The sequence below is a fragment of the Cyclopterus lumpus genome, chromosome 20 (genome assembly GCF_009769545.1).
Source record: "Cyclopterus lumpus isolate fCycLum1 chromosome 20, fCycLum1.pri, whole genome shotgun sequence".
Classification (NCBI taxonomy): Eukaryota; Metazoa; Chordata; class Actinopteri; order Perciformes; family Cyclopteridae; genus Cyclopterus; species Cyclopterus lumpus.
This window is the reverse complement of record NC_046985.1, coordinates 708,122-725,000: the sequence shown is the minus strand read 5'-3', so window position 1 is coordinate 725,000 and position 16,879 is coordinate 708,122. Positions and strand designations below refer to the sequence as shown.

General features: G+C 48.6%; 1 protein-coding gene across 1 annotated transcript in view; it reads left to right on the top strand.

Moving 5' to 3' along the window:
* The window catches only part of lama1 (laminin, alpha 1), a 76,261-nt gene extending 61,194 nt beyond the window's left edge, over positions 1-15,067 (top strand). The window contains exons 48-64 of the mRNA XM_034560689.1: positions 1-11; positions 161-285; positions 3,686-3,836; positions 3,922-4,066; positions 6,187-6,328; positions 6,415-6,529; positions 8,842-8,991; positions 9,100-9,251; positions 9,332-9,526; positions 9,610-9,793; positions 9,899-10,005; positions 10,124-10,313; positions 13,597-13,746; positions 13,851-14,004; positions 14,155-14,288; positions 14,557-14,770; positions 14,892-15,067. The exon at positions 1-11 is cut by the window's left edge and continues 143 nt beyond it. Of these exons, the coding sequence (XP_034416580.1) occupies positions 1-11; positions 161-285; positions 3,686-3,836; positions 3,922-4,066; positions 6,187-6,328; positions 6,415-6,529; positions 8,842-8,991; positions 9,100-9,251; positions 9,332-9,526; positions 9,610-9,793; positions 9,899-10,005; positions 10,124-10,313; positions 13,597-13,746; positions 13,851-14,004; positions 14,155-14,288; positions 14,557-14,770; positions 14,892-15,067 (2,495 nt within the window). The remainder of the gene's footprint in view (positions 12-160; positions 286-3,685; positions 3,837-3,921; positions 4,067-6,186; positions 6,329-6,414; positions 6,530-8,841; positions 8,992-9,099; positions 9,252-9,331; positions 9,527-9,609; positions 9,794-9,898; positions 10,006-10,123; positions 10,314-13,596; positions 13,747-13,850; positions 14,005-14,154; positions 14,289-14,556; positions 14,771-14,891) is intronic.
* Positions 15,068-16,879: the final 1,812 nt, after the last annotated feature.

Sequence of the window (16,879 nt, the reverse complement as noted above, 5' to 3'; positions counted from 1 at the left end):
CCCACATCCAGGTAACACACACACACACACACACACACACACACACACACACACACACACACACACACACAAAGTGTACAAGTGTGTGTGCAGGTGAACAGGTGATGACTGTGTGTGTGCGTGTGTGTGTGTGTGTGTGTGTGTGTGTGTGTGATGTTAGAGCCCTGCAGAGCTGCGCTCCTCCACCTTCCAGGGATGTTTGGGCGAAGTGTCGCTCAACGAGAGGAACGTCGGCCTGTGGAGCTACGACAGCAGAGAAGGGCAGTGTGGAGGCTGCTTCAGCAGGTACGTCCTCAGGTGGAGGAGGAGGTGGTACGTCCTCAGGTGGAGGAGGAGGTGGTCCACCCTCGGGTGGAGGAGGAGGTGGTACGTCCTCAGGTGGAGGAGGAGGTGGTCCACCCTCGGGTGGAGGAGGAGGTGGTACGTCCTCAGGTGGAGGAGGAGGTGGTCCACCCTCGGGTGGAGGAGGAGGTGGTACGTCCTCAGGTGGAGGAGGAGGTGGTCCACCCTCGGGTGGAGGAGGAGGTGGTACACCCTCAGGTGGAGGAGGAGGTGGTACGTCCTCAGGTGGTACGCCCTCGGGTGGAGGAGGAGGTGGTACGTCCTCAGGTGGAGGAGGAGGTGGTACGTCCTCAGGTGGTACGCCCTCAGGTGGAGGAGGAGGTGGTACGTCCTCAGGTGGAGGAGGAGGTGGTACGTCCTCAGGTGGAGGAGGAGGTGGTACGTCCTCAGGTGGTACGCCCTCGGGTGGAGGAGGAGGTGGTACGTCCTCAGGTGGAGGAGGAGGTGGTACACCCTCAGGTGGAGGAGCAGGTGGTACGTCCTCAGGTGGAGGAGGAGGTGGTACGCCATCAGGTGGTGAAGTAGGTGGTACGTCCTCAGGTGGAGGAGGAGGTGGTACGCCCACAGGTGGAGGAGCAGGTGGTACACCCTCAGGTGGAGGAGGAGGTGGTACGTCCTCAGGTGGAGGAGGAGGTGGTACGCCCACAGGTGGAGGAGCAGGTGGTACACCCTCAGGTGGAGGAGGAGGTGGTACGTCCTCAGGTGGAGGAGGAGGTGGTACACCCACAGGTGGAGGAGCAGGTGGTACGTCCTCAGGTGGAGGAGGAGGTGGTACGCCCTCAGGTGGAGGAGGAGGTGGTACGTCCTCAGGTGGTACGCCCACAGGTGGAGGAGGAGGTGGTACGTCCTCAGGTGGTACGCCCTCAGGTGGAGGAGGAGGTGGTACGTCCTCAGGTGGAGGAGCAGGTGGTACGTCCTCAGGTGGAGGAGCAGGTGGTACACCCTCAGGTGGAGGAGGAGGTGGTACGCCCTCAGGTGGAGGAGGAGGTGGTACGTCCTCAGGTGGTACGCCCACAGGTGGAACGTCCTCAGGTGGAGGAGGTGGTACGCCCTCAGGTGGAGGAGGAGGTGGTACGTCCTCAGGTGGTACGTCCTCAGGTGGAGGAGGAGGTGGTACGCCCTCAGGTGGAGGAGGAGGTGGTACGTCCTCAGGTGGTACGCCCTCAGGTGGAGGAGGAGGTGGTACGCCCTCAGGTGGAGGAGCAGGTGGTACGTCCTCAGGTGGAGGAGGAGGTGGTACACCCTCAGGTGGAGGAGGAGGTGGTACGCCCACAGGTGGAGGAGGAGGTGGTACACCCTCAGGTGGAGGAGGAGGTGGTACGCCCACAGGTGGAGGAGGAGGTGGTAAGTCCTCAGGTGGAGGAGGAGGTGGTACACCCTCAGGTGGAGGAGGAGGTGGTACGTCCTCAGGTGGTACGCCCACAGGTGGAGGAGCAGGTGGTACGTCCTCAGGTGGAGGAGGAGGTGGTACGCCCTCAGGTGGAGGAGGAGGTGGTACGTCCTCAGGTGGTACGTCCTCAGGTGGAGGACGCCCACCGGTGGAGGAGGAGGTGGTACACCCTCAGGTGGAGGAGGAGGTGGTACGCCCACAGGTGGAGGAGGAGGTGGTACGCCATCAGGTGGAGGAGGAGGTGGTACGCCCACAGGTGGAGGAGGAGGTGGTACGCCCTCAGGTGGAGGAGGAGGTGGTACGCCCACCGGTGGAGGAGGAGGTGGTACACCCTCAGGTGGAGGAGGAGGTGGTACGCCCACAGGTGGAGGAGGAGGTGGTACGCCCACAGGTGGAGGAGGAGGTGGTACGCCCTCAGGTGGAGGAGGAGGTGGTACGCCCACAGGTGGAGGAGGAGGTGGTACGCCCTCAGGTGGAGGAGGAGGTGGTACGTCCTCAGGTGGAGGAGGAGGTGGTACGCCCACAGGTGGAGGAGGAGGTGGTACGCCCTCAGGTGGAGGAGGAGGTGGTACGCCCTCAGGTGGAGGAGGAGGTGGTACGCCCACAGGTGGAGGAGGAGGTGGTACGCCCTCAGGTGGAGGAGGAGGTGGTACGTCCTCAGGTGGAGGAGGAGGTGGTACGCCCTCAGGTGGAGGAGGAGGTGGTACGCCCACAGGTGGAGGAGGAGGTGGTACGTCCTCAGGTGGAGGAGGAGGTGGTACGCCCACAGGTGGAGGAGGAGGTGGTACGCCCTCAGGTGGAGGAGGAGGTGGTACGTCCTCAGGTGGAGGAGGAGGTGGTACGCCCTCAGGTGGAGGAGGAGGTGGTACGTCCTCAGGTGGAGGAGGAGGTGGTACGCCCACAGGTGGAGGAGGAGGTGGTACGCCCTCAGGTGGAGGAGGAGGTGGTACGTCCTCAGGTGGAGGAGGAGGTGGTACGCCCTCAGGTGGAGGAGGAGGTGGTACGTCCACAGGTGGAGGAGGAGGTGGTACGCCCTCAGGTGGAGGAGGAGGTGGTACGTCCTCAGGTGGAGGAGGAGGTGGTACGCCCTCAGGTGGAGGAGGAGGTGGTACGCCCTCAGGTGGAGGAGGAGGTGGTACGTCCTCAGGTGGAGGAGGAGGTGGTACGCCCTCAGGTGGAGGAGGAGGTGGTACGCCCACAGGTGTGATGCTGCACCTGTAGGTCACATCTGCTCTCTGTTAAAGCTGCCAGTCTGTCTCTACCTGTCTGTCTCTACTGGTCTGTCTCTACCCGTCTCTCTCTACCTGTCTCTCTCTACCTGTCTGTCTCTACCAGTCTGTCTCTACTGGTCTGTCTATACCTGTCTCTCTCTACCTGTCTCTCTCTACCTATCTGTCTCTACTGGTCTGTCTCTACCCGTCTCTCTCTATCCGTCCCTCTCTACCTGTCTCTCTCTACCTGTCTGTCTCTACCAGTCTGTCTATACCTGTCTGTCTCTACTGGTCTGTCTCTACCAGTCTGTCTCTACCCGTCTGTCTCTACCAGTCTGTCTATACCTGTCTGTCTCTACCCATCTCTCTCCACCCGTCTGTCTCTACTCGTCTCTCTCTACCTACTCGTCTTTGTCCTCCTGTCTTTCTCTACCCGTCTGTCTCTACCCGTCTGTCTCTACCCGTCTGTCTCTATTCATCTGTCTCTACTTGTCTGTCTCTACCCATCTGTCTCCACCCGTCTGTCTCTACTCGTCTTTGTCCTCCTGTCTTTCTCCACCCATCTGTCTCTACCCATCTGTCTCGACCCGTCTGTCTCTACTCATCTGTCTCTACCAGTCTGTCTCTACCCGTCTGTCTCTACCCGTCTGTCTCTACCCGTCTGTCTCCACCCGTCTCTCTCCACCCGTCTGTCTCTACCCGTCTGTCTCTAGGTCTCTGATTTCACCTGTCTGTTGCTCAGTCCCCAGGCAGAGGAGACCTCCTTCCACTTTGATGGATCTGGATTCTCATTGGTCCAGAAGTCTCTGCGAGCGACCTCCACCTCCATCGTCCTTCTGTTTAAAACGCTGTCGCCGGGCGGGTTACTGCTCTACCTGGCCTCCAACAACACTGTACGACACACACACACATTCACTTCCTGCTGAGCTCTTATTGGGAAGCAGATAGAGACATGACCTCACTTCCTGCCTCCTACAGAGGGACTTCCTGTCCATGGAGTTGGTGGAGGGCCGTGTCCGTCTGACCTTCGACCTTGGCTCAGGTGCTCTGATCCTGACCTCCAAAAGGAAGTACAACACCGGAGTCTGGTACAAGATCACACTGCAGAGGAGCAAACGCAAAGGTACTACTGCTAAAGTACTGCAATACTACTGTGAAGGTCTGGTACTGTTACTGCAGCCGGCCTCGGGGGGAGAGTTTGGTAGTACTAATACTGCTGTGTTTGGTAGTACTAATACTGCTGTGTTTGGTAGTACTAATACTGCTGTGTTTGGTAGTACTAATACTGCTGTGTTTGGTAGTACTAATACTGCTGTGTTTGGTAGTACTAATACTGCAGTGTTTGGTAGTACTAATACTGCTGTGTAGTACTAATACTGCTGTGTTTGGTAGTACTAATACTGCTGTGTTTGGTAGTACTAATACTGCTGTGTTTGGTAGTACTAATACTGCTGTGTAGTACTAATACTGCTGTGTTTGGTAGTACTAATACTGCAGTGTTTGGTAGTACTAATACTGCTGTGTAGTACTAATACTGCTGTGTTTGGTAGTACTAATACTGCTGTGTAGTACTAATACTGCTGTGTTTGGTAGTACTAATACTGCTGTGTAGTACTAATACTGCTGTGTTTGGTAGTACTAATACTGCAGTGTTTGGTAGTACTAATACTGCTGTGTAGTACTAATACTGCTGTGTTTGGTAGTACTAATACTGCTGTGTAGTACTAATACTGCTTTGTTTGGTAGTACTAATACTGCAGTGTTTGGTAGTACTAATACTGCTGTGTAGTACTAATACTGCTTTGTTTGGTAGTACTAATACTGCAGTGTTTGGTAGTACTAATACTGCTGTGTAGTACTAATACTGCTGTGTTTGGTAGTACTAATACTGCTGTGTAGTACTAATACTGCTGTGTTTGGTAGTACTAATACTGCTGTGTAGTACTAATACTGCTTTGTTTGGTAGTACTAATACTGCAGTGTTTGGTAGTACTAATACTGCTGTGTAGTACTAATACTGCTGTGTTTGGTAGTACTAATACTGCTGTGTAGTACTAATACTGCTGTGTTTGGTAGTACTAATACTGCTGTGTTTGGTAGTACTAATACTGCTGTGTAGTACTAATACTGCTTTGTTTGGTAGTACTAATACTGCAGTGTTTGGTAGTACTAATACTGCTGTGTAGTACTAATACTGCTGTGTTTGGTAGTACTAATACTGCTGTGTTTGGTAGTACTAATACTGCAGTGTTTGGTAGTACTAATACTGCTGTGTAGTACTAATACTGCTTTGTTTGGTAGTACTAATACTGCAGTGTTTGGTAGTACTAATACTGCAGTGTTTGGTAGTACTAATACTGCAGTGTTTGGTAGTACTAATACTGCTGTGTAGTACTAATACTGCTGTGTTTGGTAGTACTAATACTGCAGTGTTTGGTAGTACTAATACTGCTGTGTAGTACTAATACTGCTGTGTAGTACTAATACTGCTGTGTTTGGTAGTACTAATACTGCTGTGTAGTACTAATACTGCTGTGTAGTACTAATACTGCTGTGTTTGGTAGTACTAATACTGCAGTGTTTGGTAGTACTAATACTGCTGTGTAGTACTAATACTGCTGTGTTTGGTAGTACTAATACTGCTGTGTTTGGTAGTACTAATACTGCTGTGTAGTACTAATACTGCTGTGTTTGGTAGTACTAATACTGCAGTGTTTGGTAGTACTAATACTGCTGTGTAGTACTAATACTGCTTTGTTTGGTAGTACTAATACTGCAGTGTTTGGTAGTACTAATACTGCAGTGTTTGGTAGTACTAATACTGCTGTGTTTGGTAGTACTAATACTGCTGTGTTTGGTAGTACTAATACTGCTGTGTTTGGTAGTACTAATACTGCTGTGTAGTACTAATACTGCTGTGTTTGGTAGTACTAATACTGCAGTGTTTGGTAGTACTAATACTGCTGTGTAGTACTAATACTGCTGTGTTTGGTAGTACTAATACTGCAGTGTTTGGTAGTACTAATACTGCTGTGTAGTACTAATACTGCTGTGTTTGGTAGTACTAATACTGCAGTGTTTGGTAGTACTAATACTGCAGTGTTTGGTAGTACTAATACTGCTGTGTAGTACTAATACTGCATTGTTTGGTAGTACTAATACTGCAGTGTTTGGTAGTACTAATACTGCTGTGTAGTACTAATACTGCTGTGTTTGGTAGTACTAATACTGCTGTGTGCCCAGGTTACCTGTCCATCATGGCAGCCGACCAATCATCAAACAAGGAGGTGTTGGAGGCGGAGTCTCCTGGAACGGCCTCCGACCTGAACCGCTCCGACTTGGACCCGATCTATATTGGAGGACTTCCTGCCTCTCGACCAATCAGGTGAGTCCGTGCCGTCACCAGGTGCAGACGGTGATGTCACAGGAGATGACCTTATGCGCTAATAACTCTGTCCATGCGGTTGCTAGGCGACAGGTGGTCTCCAGGTCCTACGTGGGCTGCATGAAGAACGTGGAGATCGCTCGGTCCAACTTCGACCTCCTGAGGGACGCCTTCGGGGTCAGGAAGGGCTGCGTCCTCGAGGTAATACCCGTCAGCCAATCAGGCGGTTCTACCACCAAGGCCCCTCCCACCTCTGGGGTCCTCAAGGCTCTTTAGGGATATTATTTATTATTATATTATTATATTGTGGTTTGATTACTGCAGCTTGTCAACAACTATTTATGTATTTATTGTCCCAAAAGTCTGTAAACCATCAAATATCCTAAATGTTGTACTTTTACTTTTGTTATAGTAATTTATAGAAGTTGTTTCCTTCATAAAGACACTAAATTCAAATGATAAGTAAATGAAAGACATTATTTTCTAATCATTATTTTCTGAAGGCTAATCATCTATCTAATATCTATTTTATATTCATGTTACACCTGAACGCATCATGAGAACGTTATCATGTACCTTCAGCCAGTACTCATGTTCACTGAGCAGAGCCTGAACGCATCATGAGAACGTTATCATTTACCTTCAGCCAGTACTCATGTTCACTGAGCAGAGCCTGAACGCATCATGAGAACGTTATCATGTACCTTCAGCCAGTACTCATGTTCACTGAGCAGAGCCTGAACGCATCATGAGAACGTTATGATTTACCTTCAGCCAGTACTCATGTTCACTGAGCGGAGCCTGAAGGCATCATGAGAACGTTATCATTTACCTTCAGCCAGTACTCATGTTCACTGAGCAGAGCCTGAACGCATCATGAGAACGTTATCATGTACCTTCAGCCAGTACTCATGTTCACTGAGCAGAGCCTGAACGCATCATGAGAACGTTATCATGTACCTTCAGCCAGTACTCATGTTCACTGAGCAGAGCCTGAACGCATCATGAGAACGTTATCATTTACCTTCAGTTAGTACTCATGTTCACTGAGCAGAGCCTGAACGCATCATGAGAACATTATCATTTACTTCAGCCAGTACTCATGTTCACTGAGCAGAGCCTGAACGCATCATGAGAACGTTATGATTTACCTTCAGCCAGTACTCATGTTCACTGAGCAGAGCCTGAACGCATCATGAGAACGTTATGATTTACCTTCAGCCAGTACTCATGTTCACTGAGCGGAGCCTGAAGGCATCATGAGAACGTTATGATTTACCTTCAGCCAGTACTCATGTTCACTGAGCAGAGCCTGAACGCATCATGAGAACGTTATCATTTACCTTCAGCCAGTACTCATGTTCACTGAGCGGAGCTTGAACGCATCATGAGAACGTTATGATTTACCTTCAGCCAGTACTCATGTTCACTGAGCAGAGCCTGAACGCATCATGAGAACGTTATCATTTACCTTCAGCCAGTACTCATGTTCACTGAGCGGAGCCTGAAGCCATCATGAGAACGTTATGATTTACCTTCAGCCAGTACTCATGTTCACTGAGCGGAGCTTGAACGCATCATGAGAACGTTATCATTTACCTTCAGCCAGTACTCATGTTCACTGAGCGGAGCCTGAAGGCATCATGAGAACGTTATGATTTACCTTCAGCCAGTACTCATGTTCACTGAGCGGAGCCTGAAGGCATCATGAGAACGTTATGATTTACCTTCAGCCAGTACTCATGTTCACTGAGCGGAGCCTGAAGGCATCATGAGAACGTTATGATTTACCTTTAGCCAGTACTCATGTTCACTGAGCAGAGCCTGAACGCATCATGAGAACGTTATGATTTACCTTCAGCCAGTACTCATGTTCACTGAGCGGAGCCTGAAGGCATCATGAGAACGTTATGATTTACCTTCAGCCAGTACTCATGTTCACTGAGCGGAGCCTGAAGGCATCATGAGAACGTTATGATTTACCTTCAGCCAGTACTCATGTTCACTGAGCGGAGCCTGAAGGCATCATGAGAACGTTATGATTTACCTTCAGCCAGTACTCATGTTCACTGAGCAGAGCCTGAACGCATCATGAGAACGTTATGATTTACCTTCAGCCAGTACTCATGTTCACTGAGCGGAGCCTGAAGGCATCATGAGAACGTTATGATTTACCTTCAGCCAGTACTCATGTTCACTGAGCGGAGCCTGAACGCATCATGAGAACGTTATCATTTACCTTTAGCCAGTACTCATGTTCACTGAGCGGAGCCTGAAGGCATCATGAGAACGTTATCATTTACCTTCAGCCAGTACTCATGTTCACTGAGCGGAGCCTGAACGCATCAGGAGAACATTATCATTTACCTTCAGTACTCATGTTCACTGAGCAGAGCATGAACACATCTTAATGTAACTGAAGTTTACAAAGTCACATGATCAGAGATCAGAGCCTGATCACATGTTTTACTGGATAATGTGCGCATCATGTTTGTGTACTTGTTTGTCTGCAGGCCGTGCGGAGCGTGTCGGTGTTCGGAGGCTTCGTTCAGATTGATCCTCCATCACTGGGTCAGGAGGCGGAGCTTCTCTTCTCCTTCTCCACCAACAACCAATCAGGAGTCCTGCTGGCTGTCTTCAGTGACGAGCGAGCACAGAGACAGGTGAGACAGACGGGTCATGTGACACACCTGTACACCAGGTGTAACTGGTACCATTGTGTGATGGTGATTGTCTTATCTGTGTGTGTGTGTGTGTGTGTGTGTACACAGCACTTCCTGTCGGTCCACCTGGTCTCAGGTGCGGTGGAGGCGGAGCTTGGTGAGATGGGCGGGGCTACTCGGAGAGTGGCGGTGGTGAAGGCAGATGGAGGATCCTTCAGTGACGGAACAAAGCGCGCCGTGATCATCACCATAAACAGGAAGTAGGTGTTACCAGGGAAACAGACACCTGTCTCACCTGACCTGATAAGTCTGATTGATATACTACCTGTCTGTCTCGCAGGTCTCTGTCCGTGCAGGTGGACGAGAAACACCTGAAATCCGTCTCCCTGTCGTCGGGTGGATTGTCTCGTTTGTCTCCAGCCTCTTTCTTCATTGGTGGGCTGCCATCGGGGGAGGAGTCTCGTCTGCCAATGAAATTACAGGCATTGTCCAGAAGCTTCAGAGGCTGCATTCAACACCTGGTGGTGGGCGGAGAGTAAGTGTCACACACACACACACACACACACACAGTTTTTTTTCTCTGATTAGTTCATTGTTTTGTTTGGCGGCTCCCTCCAGGTTAGTCGACCTATCAGGCGCCGTGAGGTATGAAGGGGCGGAGCTTGACAGCTGCCTATTGAAAGAGAAGGTAGGGGGGGCGATGCTGCCTGATGACCAGGATGTAGAACCCACTCCTGACCCCGCCCACCTGCCTGTCACCCCCCCCACACACCTGAGTGCCTTGAAACCTGGAGCACTAACGGTAATCAATATGTTTGTTATTGTGAAAATACGTTTACACTTTATTGATCATTGGTTGATGAACATTGTTCAGTATGTATTGATTATCAATCTGTGTGTGATGCAGTGCGTGTCGGAGGCGGAGCCAACCTTCCTCCCGTCAGCGGTTCAGTTTGGTTCGTCCAAACACAGTCACATGACCTTCATCATCAGCCCCAACACCGTCAGAAGAAGGTAAGTCTCCATGACATGAACAGGGCGGGGCTACAGGCAGAGAGGGCGGGGCTACCGCCGGAGAGGGGTGGGTCTACAGTTGTTCTCGGCCTGACTCTCCTGTCTCTCTCGTCCTCAGCGTGTCCGTGAGGTTGTCGGTTCGAAGCCGAGCTCGGGAAGGGTTGGTCCTCCTCGTCTCCGACTCCAAACAGATGGACTTCGTCGTCCTCAAACTGACTGCTGGGAGACTGATGATGTCAGTCGACCTGGGCAAAGGCCCCGCCTCCATTACCTCGAATGTCGCCATCAACGACGGAGAGTGGCACACTGTGAGTTCATATAGTATGAAGTCCTAATGTCTCTTTAGACTGTGATGGACCTTTATGTCCTAATGTCTTCTTCTGTCTCTGTGATGAACCTTTATGTCCTAATGTCTTCTTCTGTCTCTGTGATGAACCTTTATGTCCTAATGTCTTCTTCTGTCTCTCTGATGAACCTTTATGTCCTAATGTCTTCTTCTGTCTCTGTGATGAACCTTTATGTCCTAATGTCTTCTTCTGTCTCTGTGATGAACCTTTATGTCCTAATGTCTTCTTCTTCTGTCTCTCTGATGAACCTTTATGTCCTAATGTCTTCTTCTGTCTCTGATGAACCTTTATGTCCTAATGTCTTCTTCTGTCTCTGATGAACCTTTATGTCCTAATGTCTTCTTCTTCTGTCTCTGATGAACCTTTATGTCCTAATGTCTTCTTCTTCTGTCTCTCTGATGAACCTTTATGTCCTAATGTCTTCTTCTTCTGTCTCTCTGATGAACCTTTATGTCCTAATGTCTTCTTCTTCTGTCTCTGATGAACCTTTATGTCCTAATGTCTTCTTCTGTCTCTGATGAACCTTTATGTCCTAATGTCTTATTCTGTCTCTGATGAACCTTTATGTCCTAATGTCTTCTTCTGTCTCTCTGATGAACCTTTATGTCCTAATGTCTTCTTCTGTCTCTGTGATGAACCTTTATGTCCTAATGTCTTCTTCTGTCTCTGATGAACCTTTATGTCCTAATGTCTTCTTCTTCTGTCTCTCTGATGAACCTTTATGTCCTAATGTCTTCTTCTGTCTCTGTGATGAACCTTTATGTCCTAATGTCTTCTTCTTCTGTCTCTCTGATGAACCTTTATGTCCTAATGTCTTCTTCTGTCTCTGTGATGAACCTTTATGTCCTAATGTCTTCTTCTGTCTCTGATGAACCTTTATGTCCTAATGTCTTCTTCTTCTGACTCTGTGATGAACCTTTATGTCCTAATGTCTTCTTCTGTCTCTGTGATGAACCTTTATGTCCTAATGTCTTCTTCTTCTGTCTCTGTGATGAACCTTTATGTCCTAATGTCTTCTTCTGTCTCTGTGATGAACCTTTATGTCCTAATGTCTTCTTCTGTCTCTCTGATGAACCTTTATGTCCTAATGTCTTATTCTGTCTCTCTGATGAACCTTTATGTCCTAATGTCTTCTTCTGTCTCTGTGATGAACCTTTATGTCCTAATGTCTTCTTCTTCTGTCTCTGATGAACCTTTATGTCCTAATGTCTTCTTCTGTCTCTGTGATGAACCTTTATGTCCTAATGTCTTCTTCTTCTGTCTCTGATGAACCTTTATGTCCTAATGTCTTCTTCTGTCTCTGATGAACCTTTATGTCCTAATGTCTTCTTCTGTCTCTGATGAACCTTTATGTCCTAATGTCTTCTTCTGTCTCTCTGATGAACCTTTATGTCCTAATGTCTTCTTCTGTCTCTGTGATGAACCTTTATGTCCTAATGTCTTCTTCTGTCTCTGATGAACCTTTATGTCCTAATGTCTTCTTCTGTCTCTGATGAACCTTTATGTCCTAATGTCTTCTTCTGTCTCTGATGAACCTTTATGTCCTAATGTCTTCTTCTGTCTCTGATGAACCTTTATGTCCTAATGTCTTCTTCTGTCTCTGATGAACCTTTATGTCCTAATGTCTTCTTCTTCTGTCTCTGTGATGAACCTTTATGTCCTAATGTCTTCTTCTGTCTCTGATGAACATTTATGTCCTAATGTCTTCTTCTGTCTCTGATGAACCTTTATGTCCTAATGTCTTCTTCTTCTGTCTCTGTGATGAACCTTTATGTCCTAATGTCTTCTTCTTCTGTCTCTGTGATGAACCTTTATGTCCTAATGTCTTCTTCTTCTGTCTCTGTGATGAACCTTTATGTCCTAATGTCTTCTTCTGTCTCTGATGAACCTTTATGTCCTAATGTCTTCTTCTTCTGTCTCTGTGATGAACCTTTATGTCCTAATGTCTTCTTCTGTCTCTGATGAACCTTTATGTCCTAATGTCTTCTTCTGTCTCTGTGATGAACCTTTATGTCCTAATGTCTTCTTCTTCTGTCTCTGATGAACCTTTATGTCCTAATGTCTTCTTCTGTCTCTGTGATGAACCTTTATGTCCTAATGTCTTCTTCTTCTGTCTCTGTGATGAACCTTTATGTCCTAATGTCTTATTCTGTCTCTGTGATGAACCTTTATGTCCTAATGTCTTCTTCTTCTGTCTCTGTGATGAACCTTTATGTCCTAATGTCTTCTTCTGTCTCTCTGATGAACCTTTATGTCCTAATGTCTTCTTCTGTCTCTGTGATGAACCTTTATGTCCTAATGTCTTCTTCTGTCTCTGTGATGAACCTTTATGTCCTAATGTCTTCTTCTTCTGTCTCTGTGATGAACCTTTATGTCCTAATGTCTTCTTCTGTCTCTCTGATGAACCTTTATGTCCTAATGTCTTATTCTGTCTCTGTGATGAACCTTTATGTCCTAATGTCTTATTCTGTCTCTGTGATGAACCTTTATGTCCTAATGTCTTCTTCTTCTGTCTCTGTGATGAACCTTTATGTCCTAATGTCTTCTTCTTCTGTCTCTCTGATGAACCTTTATGTCCTAATGTCTTATTCTGTCTCTGTGATGAACCTTTATGTCCTAATGTCTTCTTCTTCTGTCTCTGTGATGAACCTTTATGTCCTAATGTCTTCTTCTGTCTCTGTGATGAACCTTTATGTCCTAATGTCTTCTTCTTCTGTCTCTCTGATGAACCTTTATGTCCTAATGTCTTATTCTGTCTCTGTGATGAACCTTTATGTCCTAATGTCTTCTTCTGTCTCTGATGAACCTTTATGTCCTAATGTCTTCTTCTGTCTCTGTGATGAACCTTTATGTCCTAATGTCTTCTTCTGTCTCTGATGAACCTTTATGTCCTAATGTCTTCTTCTGTCTCTCTGATGAACCTTTATGTCCTAATGTCTTCTTCTGTCTCTGTGATGAACCTTTATGTCCTAATGTCTTATTCTGTCTCTGTGATGAACCTTTATGTCCTAATGTCTTCTTCTGTCTCTGATGAACCTTTATGTCCTAATGTCTTCTTCTGTCTCTGTGATGAACCTTTATGTCCTAATGTCTTCTTCTGTCTCTGTGATGAACCTTTATGTCCTAATGTCTTCTTCTGTCTCTGATGAACCTTTATGTCCTAATGTCTTCTTCTGTCTCTGATGAACCTTTATGTCCTAATGTCTTCTTCTTCTGTCTCTGATCCCTTGTCTTTGTCTCTCAGGTGAGCGGCGAGGTCAGCCGGCGGTCGGTGTCGGTGTCGTTGGACGGGTCGAGTCCGGACTCCGTGTCCATCAAAGGAAACCAGCTGGATGTGGACAACCGACTTTACCTGGGAGGACTGCCACACACACACACCACCAGGAGGATTAATGTGAGACACGTCCGAGTCTGGATCCCCCAGTCTGGATCCCCCAGTCTGGATCCCCCAGTAACAGAGCCATGCTTGCTAACCCGTCCCTTCGCTCCGTCTCTCAGGCCAGCAGCAGTTTTCCAGGTTGCGTTCGCTCTGTCAGTCTGAACGGTGCCATGTTGGATCTGTCCAAGCCGGCCTCGAAGCACGATGTCACTTCCTGTTTCACCAATGACCAGACAGGAAGTTACTTCAACGGCAGTGGATACGCCGCCCTCAGTGAGCCCAACACAAAGACAATATATATATATATACACATCCTGCTTTCATCTGGCCACATGGTTTGAATATTCACCTGTGTGTGTGTGTGTGTGTGTGTGTGTGTGTGTGTGTGTGTGTGTGTGTGTGTGTGTGTGTGTGTTTTTGCAGTGCCTAATGGTTATAAGGTCGGCTCTGACGTATCGGTGTCTCTTGAGTTTCGAACGAGCCAATCAGAAGGAGTGTTTCTGGGAATCAGCAGCGCGAAGGTGGACGCCATCGGACTGGAGATGATCAATGGACAGGTGTGTGTGTGTGTGTGTCTGTGTGTGTGTGTGTGTCTGTGTGTGTGTGTGTCTGTGTGTGTGTGTTTGTGTGTGTTTGTTTCTCTGTGTCTGTGTGTGTGTGTGTGTGTGTGTGTTTGTGTGTGTTTGTTTCTCTGTGTCTGTGTGTGTGTGTTTGTGTCTGTGTGTCTGTGTCTGTGTGTGTGTGTGTCTGTGTCTGTGTCTGTGTCTGTGTCTGTGTGTGTGTGTGTGTGTGTGTGTGTGTCTCATATAAACACTGTTTCCTCAGGTGGTGTTTAACGTGAATAACGGGGCGGGGCGAGTGTCAGTGCGTTCGGTTGGTCACATGTTGTGTGACGGGCGGTGGCACCACCTGCTGGCCAGTAAGACCAAACACACCCTGAGTCTGACTGTGGACCGGCGGAGCTACACCACCACCAACCCTTACCCACAATCCACCTCTGCTGAGACCAACAACCCCGTTTACCTGGGAGGCTTTCCAGGTGAGCAGCGCCTCAGTGAACGCTGACTCAACCACTATGAGGCCTGTTAATGACACTAACCTGTCTCTCTCTCTACCCGTCTCCCTACCTGTCTCTCTCTCTCCCTCCCTGTCTGATACAGTCGGGGTGAAACAGAACTGCCTGTCAATCAGCTCCAGGTTCAGAGGTTGTCTGATGAACCTGCAGCTCGTTAAGTCTCACCTGAGTGACACACTGGACCTGAGCTCCGCCCACTTCCTATTGGGTGTCACTCCTAACTCGTGTCCTGTTGCCATGCGACGCCCAGCCGTGCTCTGATTGGTCTGCAGGCAGAACGGACAGAAGGTTATTAATGTTGTGGAAGTCTTTGTTAGATGATGTCCGGCTTCACTGTAATGAACTCTTTACACAATTAAAGATCATCTGACATATCATCAGAAGAGCGTGTTGTTGTTGTTGTTGTTGTTGTTGTTGCTGTTGGCTCTCCAATGACATAACACATTTATGCTTTGTTGGATCTCGTTCCAGATCCCTGAACTCACATTATGAACTTCAAACAATCATTTCCACATCAAGCATTTTCTTAATAAAAACAAAGTTTGGTAATTCAATTATTATTTTATTTGAGTTAAGTGGGTAAAGAAGTTTTAATTCATCAGCAAGAAAAGAGAACACCTGGGGGAGTGGTCAGGGTGACACCTGGGGGAGTGGTCAGGGTGACACCTGGGGGAGTGGTCAGGGTGACACCTGGGGGAATGGTCAGGGTGACACCTGGGGGAGTGGTCAGGGTGTACAGTGACACCTAGGGGAGTGGTCAGGGTGACACCTGGGGGAGTGGTCAGGGTGACACCTGGGGGAATGGTCAGGGTGACACCTGGGGGAGTGGTCAGGGTGTACAGTGACACCTAGGGGAGTGGTCAGGGTGACACCTGGGGGAGTGGTCAGGGTGTACAGTGACACCTGGGGGAGTGGTCAGCGTGACACCTGGGGGAGTGGTCAGCGTGACACCTGGGGGAGTGGTCAGTCTGGGATTACATTCAAACACAGATCAATAAATAAATATATAGACAGGTGAATAAATAATTGTAATTCATAACAAGGGTTTCCATGGCAAGATGACAGAATGGCACATTACTATTGCATTATGGGTAAATAAAGAGCAGATTTTTGCTGCTATACAGTGAGTGGTTACAGTGCTAGCAATCATGCTATTTTACATTTCAGACATGTCGGAATTAGATCCATTACCTCACCAGGGGACACGGGTCGGTCAGGTGACCTCACCAGGGGACAAGGGTCGGTCAGGTGACCTCACCAGGGGACAAGGGTCGGTCAGGTGACCTCACCAGGGGACACGGGTCGGTCAGGTGACCTCACCAGGGGACAAGGGTCGGTCAGGTGACCTCACCAGGGGACAAGGGTCAGTCAGGTGACCTCACCAGGGGACAAGGGTCGGTCAGGTGACCTCACCAGGGGACACGGGTCGGTCAGGTGACCTCACCAGGGGACAAGGGTCGGTCAGGTGACCTCACCAGGGGACACGGGTCGGTCAGGTGACCTCACCAGGGGACAAGGGTCGGTCAGGTGACCTCACCAGGGGACAAGGGTCGGTCAGGTGACCTCACCAGGGGACACGGGTCGGTCAGGTGACCTCACCAGGGGACAAGGGTCGGTCAGGTGACCTCACCAGGGGACAAGGGTCAGTCAGGTGACCTCACCAGGGGACACGGGTCGGTCAGGTGACCTCACCAGGTGAGACAGGTGAAGTCACAGGTTATTATTAGAGAACTTTCAGATGTCATACAACCAAATTATTGAATATTACATAAGGCTGCTGTCTCTCTCTCTCTCACAATCAGGAGCAAATATACCTCAACCAATCAGAAGTCTACTCTAACCTGTCGGTGTCAGGTGTGTGTGGGAAGGCGGGGTTTGTTTAAGTAAGAAGTAAATGCAGCAGCAGGAAAATTGTTTATTTGTGGTGAAAGTTCATCTGAAGTTGACTGGCTTTGATTGCCATGGGAACATGTTGATTGGCATCACGGCAGCGCCACCTGTCTGTCGCTCACCTGTCTGTCGCTCACCTGTCTGTCGCTCACCTGTCTGTGTTGTATACATATTTGATTCCGT